This window comes from Cupressus sempervirens, chromosome 3 (assembly GCF_028749045.1).
Source record: "Cupressus sempervirens isolate cs-2001-9-10 chromosome 3, ASM2874904v1, whole genome shotgun sequence".
Lineage (NCBI taxonomy): Eukaryota > Viridiplantae > Streptophyta > Pinopsida > Cupressales > Cupressaceae > Cupressus > Cupressus sempervirens.
The window spans coordinates 346,520,412-346,528,452 of record NC_143120.1 but is presented as its reverse complement, the minus strand read 5'-3'; the positions used below and the strand labels follow the sequence as shown (position 1 = coordinate 346,528,452).

The 8,041-nt window shown below is 33.4% G+C and overlaps 1 protein-coding gene across 1 annotated transcript in view; it reads right to left on the bottom strand.

Moving 5' to 3' along the window:
• Positions 1-4,705, bottom strand: part of LOC149566404 (uncharacterized) — a 73,954-nt gene extending 69,249 nt beyond the window's left edge. The window contains exon 1 of the mRNA XM_089819765.1: positions 2,593-4,705. Coding sequence (XP_089675891.1) covers positions 2,593-4,393 — 1,801 coding nt within the window. The 5' untranslated portion in view covers positions 4,394-4,705. The remainder of the gene's footprint in view (positions 1-2,592) is intronic.
• Between the last annotated feature and the right edge of the window lie 3,336 nt (positions 4,706-8,041).

Genomic DNA, 8,041 nt, shown 5'->3' with positions numbered 1-8,041 from the left:
AAAAAGCTACACATTCTAATAACCATATCACAATTGAACTTACTATTTTAAAAAATAAATATTCTCATACTTATCAATTTTCTAATTTTTAATGTAATAGAATTTGAATTTAATTTTTTACCAATTTTTTATTTAGATAAATGAATACAATTTTCTTGATATTTTTAAGATTATTTATAAAATAAAGAAGATTATAATTTTTTTTTTTTAATTTACAAAATTAAAATATATGAGTAGATCATTATGATACAATGAAATTTGTGTCTAAAAATAATTAGATAAAATAATTTCAAAATGAAAATTAAATCAAATTCACTAAATATTTTTAAAATTGAATGAAAACTAAAAAAGATTTCAAAAAAAAAACTATGTGTGTGTGTGTGCGCGTGTGTGATTGTGTGTGTGTGTGCGTGTGCGTGTGCGTGCGTGAGCGTGAGAGAGAGAGAGAGAGAGAGAGAGAGAGAGAGAGAGAGAGAGAGATGAAAGTTCTAAGAGGTGGCTCTTGTGTATCTATTATTATTTCTTATTGACTAAGTGATTCCAAATTAAGGACAATTTATTAACATTTATTAATGAGATGAAAGTTCTAAGAGGTGGCTCTTAGAATCACTTTTATATATATATGAGATGAAAGTTCTAAGAGGTGGCTCTTGTGTATCTATTATTATTTCTTATTGACTAAGTGATTCTAAATTAAGGACAATTTATTAACATTTATTAATATTGAAAAAGAAATAATTCTTATTTAATTTTCTACTTAATTAATATACATTATTTAAAAGTGTCCTAAAATAAGGAATTAATCAGTCATATTACAAATTTAACATTTCGAATTCCACGTACTTAATATATACTAGTATAGATATCTTAATTAAATCTATCTAAAGAAATGCTGATAGATATCCACTATAAAATAATTATAATTTAATTTACTACATCTAAAATTATTTATATTTCCTTTATCTCCATTTATTTAGTTTCTTACTAACTTAAGCTTTTTATTTTAATTTTTTTTTAAATGGATGATTTATATCTCAAAATATTATAATTTAAACGGATATTTTATGTGGTATTTATTAAATAGTTTTTAAAAGAATATTCTATTTATAATAAGATTTAAATTTTTGACATGTTTAGTTTTTAAAAGTATATTCTATTTATAATAAGATTTAAATTTTTGACACGTTCCAAATATTATAATTTAAACAGATATTTATGTGATATTTATTAAAAAAAAAATTTAAAGTATATTCTATTTATAATAAGGTTTAAATTTTTGACATGTAGATGGTTGTCAAATTTAACCTAGAAGAATAAAAATTAACAAATTTAACGTTCTAAATGAATGTAAAATCGTTTGTAAAATCATTGGTTGAAAGCAATTGTTCTTTATTTTCTACTTAATTAATATATATTATAAAGAAGTGTCCCAACAAAGATTAAACCCCAAATTCACAAATTTAAATCAAAATCCACATATATTGTAAAATGAATAATATTTTACTAATATTATTAATTTAAAAAAATTAATTTTTTTTTTTTTACACAATTAAAATATACAAGTAAATCATATTACGATACAATGAAATTTCACCAAATACTTTTAAAATTGAATCAAATTCAAATTCACCATGCAATTAATTAACAATTTATTAACATTTATTAATATTAAAAAAAAAAACCATTATTATTTCATTTTCTATTTAGTTAATATATATTATAAAAGTGTCCCAATGCCAAGAAGATTCACACATTGTGAATGAATGTAAATTTGTTGGTTGAAAACAATTTTTCTTAATTTTCTACTTTACTAATATATTATAAAAAGTGTCCTTTATTTTCTACTTTATTAATAAATATTATAAAAAATGTCCCAATCAGTTGCATACGGACTAAACCCCAGATTCACAAATTTAGCATTCCGAATGAATGTAAATTGCTTTGTTGAAAACTTAGCCGCCCGGCATTCAGTAATCATGATTCATGACTAAAGTTTGAATCGGAGTCTACATATATTGTAGACTGAGTAACATTTTACCAAACTTCTGGATTATAATCGTCCGCCTATCTATTCTCGTTCGACCAACCTCCGGATTCATAATCTAAACAGAATTGACCATTCAGGTCGAAAAAGTCTATGGTATTTTTCACCGTTTCTGTGTTTTATTGTTCCAACTAATATTGCAAAAATTAAAAAGGTGAATATAAAACAGATCTTGGACCGTGCAATTTCTCAAAAACGAAAGATCATGCGTAAAATGCAATCGAGATGGCTATATGATCCAGATTTCAAACAGTGTTTCGACAAAAGATCGTATGTAAATGCAATCGAGATGGTTATATGGTCCAAACATTTTTCAAACAAAAGGTAAGTGTAAAATGCAATCAAGATGGTTATATGCTCCAAACACTTTACAAACAAAAGATCGTGCGTAAAATGCAATCGAAATGGCAAACACTTACGTATAAAATGCAATCGAAACGGTTATATAATCCAAACACTTCCAAATATTGCACTTTTCTTTGGCAAACTCTACCCGAAAAAATCAGAAAAAAAAACAATACAGGAGGTGGGAAGCATATCGCCCATACCTGTACCGGGAGGTCCTTGAATCAAAACCAGGCGATTGTTCACCGCAAGTCGAATTGCTTTTAGCTGGCTTGAATCCAAAGTAGTCCTGTACCCGCCTTTGATTAAATTATCCAAATCTTTAACGCCAGACCGAACGCAAGTCTCCCCAAACAAGCATCCCCAATCCACAGTCGTATCCGGATCAGAAAGATATTTCGCAGGTTGATACGTCCATATAGCATGAACAAACTCTTCCAGGAATGGAAAATTGTGACGATCCATCTGTTGCAGGCCTCTCAAGACCGGCTCATACGCCTTGTAAAATGTTGGATTTTCAGCAAAAACAATTCCGGATGATCCCAAAAGCCTACTCATACATTCAGCCGATGAGCCTCCAGTCCCCGCTTTTCCGTCCACCGGTTCCACGAAAATAACACGGGATTTCTTGTCCTCCTCGCATCTGGCCACCACACCCCAAGTCGAAGACTCAAAATTTCCTCCGTCGTCAGAAATGCAGAGTAGGGTTCCTGGCATGGGAAGTTGAACAGGTCCTTTAGAGCCAATATTCTGTGCTGTTATGGCCAAAGTTATGCCAGGGTTTCTTCTGCTGAAATGAACTCCTAGGACCTGTCCGCCGGTCCAAACTTTCATGTCTCTGGGATCCAATTTGTTCGCTTTAAGATCGGCGAGACCCTTTCTGAGTGGCGCAAAGCAATCTTCCCTCAGAAGACTATAATATGTGTCAAGGTACTCGTCCACAGATCCATAGCTTCCCTTCTCCTTGACGAAGGGTAGGGGTTTAAGCGCCCATTGCTGTCCGCTTATGACCTCGGCTGAAACAGGAACAAGCGGCATTTTGTCCCACGGCAGCTTCGCAAGCGACTCTATCCCCACGGCCGCCGAGGCGCGCGAATTGTAAACCCTAGCATGACATCGCAGAAGCTCCAAAAGAAAATCGCAAAACCTAGACAGAGCATAATTGTCTTCATTTACGGTCTCATTCATCGATTCAAGCAGCGGCAGCAGATCCGAAACACTTTCCGGACACTGCGAAACAAGCCGAATCATGAAATTTTCGATCTGCAAACCCTGAGCTCCATCTTCTCCCCTGCAATTATCCAAAATAAACTCCTTTAACGCCCCCGGCGATCTCAAAAACTCAGAGCCGCAGAAGAATTTGTAAAATTGCTTCACCCTCGCAGCGTAGAAATCCGAGCCTGCCTGCTGCAGAACCTCCGCCAATTCAATCGCACGACACACCAGGCCCTGCGGCGGCTGCCGAAGCTCCAAAACGAGACGAAACCCTACCGGACATTTCGTAATTTCACGCAGAACCTTCCCAGAACCCTCGGCGCAGAGACCTAAAAGCTTCTCAAGATATCGATACAGATCCACCGGGCTCCTCCTCCTGCACTGCACAAGACGAGCATAAGCTGCCCGGGGCCTGTCGGCATTATCCATCACAGTAAATTGCAATACATCGCCAATTTCAGGATCCAGAAGGCCTGTGTCGGTTTTTGAACCGTCGCCGTATCTGAATTTCACATCCTTTGAAGCTCCCCCAAACTTGATGAATCCAAAATTCTCATTTGTACGTAAAGCCACAATCTCTCCGACCTGCAACTTAGCTGCTACGGCAAGTGGCTTTTCATCAGAATCTCTTCCTCTTCCAGCCCCCTGGCCCCTTCCTGAGCCTCGAAACCTTCCTCTTCCCCCTCCTCTGCTATTATCATCATTATCGTTACTTCTTTCACCATCGGTAAATCCTCTCCCTCTGCCCCTTCTCCCTCTGCCCCGGCCTCTGCCATTATCATTCTCCATTCTTCTTCCACTGTAAGAAATGGTTTACATGCAAATCTTGAACCGCCAACTTACAATCTACTGAAAATGGAGTTCGCACTGCTGATCACTTCCGAGGATTGATAAAATAATGGCGTCCACTGAACAATCCATACTCCTTTCCATTAACTTGCACACGAAGTTTCGTATCTTCTTTAGTCTACTTCGCACTGTTACATCCATCTGTAAATGTCTTATTCCAGAGAATTTAAACCGCCAGCTTCCTCCTCGTCACTACGAAAGTAGGGAAGAGTAAAGCACAAGTCGCATCGAACGCATGAAATAGTTGCACATACATTGTGTTGAATAGGTGTCCACAATTAATATGGTGCGGACCGTACATCTAGTGGCAAATTCCACTCATGTGCTTTTGCCGCTTCCGCGAAACCGTCGCGCGTCCCAAAGCGCCATTTTTGCTTAGTGACATTTATTTATTTATTTTTTATTTTCTATAACTCGAGCGATAGACCATATTTATTATTGTTCTTTCTATCTTCTTAGCTAATTCAATTTTTTTTCAAAAATAACAAATTGAGACACTGTTCGAGAACTTGTGGCAGGCCAGGTTTTGATTGCAATTGAAAATGCTCACGCTCGCGAATTTCTTTTGATGTTTTAATAAAGTTCGATTAGACAGAAGGCCGCTTTGTAACAAATATGGAGTATAACTACGACGGACATATTTTATTTTTTCGTCTCGTGAATATCATTAGTTCCTGCCATTAGTGCATCCATTACTATATTATTATTTTATTTTATTTTTCACCCCCCAATTTCTTTTTTGGTACTCAGCAAGTGTCATATCGTAAGGTTTAAGCAGCTGTATTAAGAAAATGGAATTATCAGTTGCTAATTTCAGATTTATGATTGGTCGAGAGCAATTTTGCTAGGGTTTATTGGCTTTTTTCGGAAATTGTTATTGAACAAAAAAATGAGACTAATGTCGGTTGCAAAGGCAATTTAATTTTCATTAATGTGATGGCAGGTTAGTGGACAGTGGAGATAGGTTAGCATTTCTTATGCTAACATCACGGAACCAACGAGCCACCGACAGTCGAGATGGATAAAGAGCATAACATGTTTGCTAATTTCGAAAGTACAAAGGAGAAGTTTTTGCACAATTTGGAGAAACAGAGGTATGAACGAGGGGTCTTGCAATTTATATACTTGTGTAGGATTTTTTGCTTCTTTCATTTTGTTGTTGACAGGTTTATCTGTGTGCGGGTGTGCTTGAAAATGATTTTTGGTCTTCGCTGTGAATGTTGACAAGAGCGTTTTCCCCCATGTGAAAGTTGAGGTCGATATTAGCACATTTGAGGCAATTGGCATTCGTGTTCGCTGGATTGTAAGTCCCTCATTCCATATTCTGTTGTAGAGCTTAATTCTCTGGATTTGATGAAATTGTTTGTTTAGGTTATCAGGTTTTGTTGTATTAAGATTTTTGATTTCACAAACGCTTGCCTCTTTATAGTTTTTATGCACGTAAATCGTCGCAGAGTCATAAATCCAGGTTTTAATTGAGCGATAAATTCTTCGTTACCAATTTGAACATATGATCTAAAAGCCTTCAACTCGTCGCCAATAATTTTCTATTATTGGCGGCAAGACACGTTATCGACTTTGTTTAAACAGTGAGATAGCCTGATATTCTGTGTATTGCTAACGGGGATAAGTCTCTGATTCTCTCATCTCTTCTGCTCTATGAATTAAGCTTGTGCGATGTTTAGCTCCTAATAGTTTTTGATATTTTCCTTAAACAACCCTATATCCATAGCCCACGACTAATATTCAACTTTGATACCTATTTGTCGCACTTTCTAAATAGCGTTACATGTTCCAGCAAAGGTTCTATAATTTGGTAGATCAAGTTTTTAAAAAAATTTAGTTGCTTTAATGCTCAAAAAGTATTATTCTTGATAAGAAAATCAGATTTTTCTGCCGGCTGTAATCAATGAAATCTGTGACTCTAGGTAAAAAGTTACGGCTTCTAGGATTTTTCTTGCCCAAACTCTTTTGAAGAAACAAAAAAATTGTATGGGGACTCTCAAATTTTTTTGGGTTCCTCTCAATATTGCCTGGCTTTACATTCTTCATTAGAAGCTTTGAATTCCAATCCGATGGTTAGGAAAAACTATATTAAACAAAAATCAGATCGATCAGCTGTTGCATTGACCATGTCACCCAGAAAGAATCGTTATATGCGCTGGTATGAATCGGTATTTGGAGAGAAGAGGGTTTGCAGGGTTTCTTAGCAATGGAATCGAGCTTTTGAGCTATTTGTTTTTGTAGACCATAGGCCAGAATGACGGGCCTGCTATACTCCTCCACATGCCAATTTGCATGTAGAACTCTAACCACATGGAAGCATACAAGCTATGCAGCACTTGATACTGGAGAAAACCTGTCTCTAAGTTTACCGCATAAGGATTTGGGCCTTTAGGGTATTAGTCTATGCCTACGGGATGCCTACTTTGGCATTCATTAGAGATCTTGATTTTTGGGTCCGTAAATTTTGGTAGGTTTCAAAGTATGGAATTCCGCTATGAAGAAATGAGATTACAAGATGGTTGTTTCCGCGTATAGGTTGCTAATTATGTTTTTATAGAGTGTGCGCCTGATGGAAAAAATCATCCTCTGAATTTCACAAATGGACAAAGTATTATATAACACTCCAATTTATTCACATAATTAAAAATACAAGAATAATATGTGCAAATTATAGAGTTAAAAAATATACTATTTATAATAAAACACAATATAAATAATTTCAATTAATCAACTACAACTCAATTTAATGGTCATAATTATTCGTATAAAGATTATTGATTAAAAATTCCAAATTTTAAAATAAAATATATTAATAACATCTACTCAAACTTTTAACTTGTAAGTAGGATGTTTCATTAAAGTTGAGTTTACTTGTAATTATGATACTTCTATTATGTTATAATTAATATAGATATAATTATCTTAAGTTAATTTGATTAAAATTTAATTAATATTCTACAATAATTCATACATTGACTTTAACTTAGTTTTTACTTAATAACTAAATTTTTAAATAATTATATTATATTAAAAAAAAATCTATCTAATAGTTTTCACTATAGTTTAGATTATAAAAAATATTATTTTCGTAATATTAGATTGATTAATCTATTATTTTATTCACTTTACAAAAGTCAATTTGTCAACTTACAAATGATATATTTTAACATTTTAAAAAAAAATGTTTGAAAATTAACAATACATTCAACCAACTATTAATTAAAATATATATATAATTAATGATGTAAATTAGATTTTATAACTTTTTAAGGTAATTTTTATTTTACTTTCTAACTTGCCGATTCATTTCTTTTTAAAAATATCAATAACCTATTTCTTTTTTAACATTGTTCATTTCTTTAAAATTTGATTCTATTTGATTTACCCATCTAGTATTAATTAATAATGTAAAGTAGATTTTATAACTTTTTAAGTTAATTTTTATTTTACTTTCTAACTTGCTGGTTCATTTCCTTTTTAAAATATCAACAATCTAGTTATTTTTTAATATTGTTCATTTCTTGCAAATTTGATTCTATTTGATTTATCTATCTAGTATTCTTTATACCTTTACTAACTATG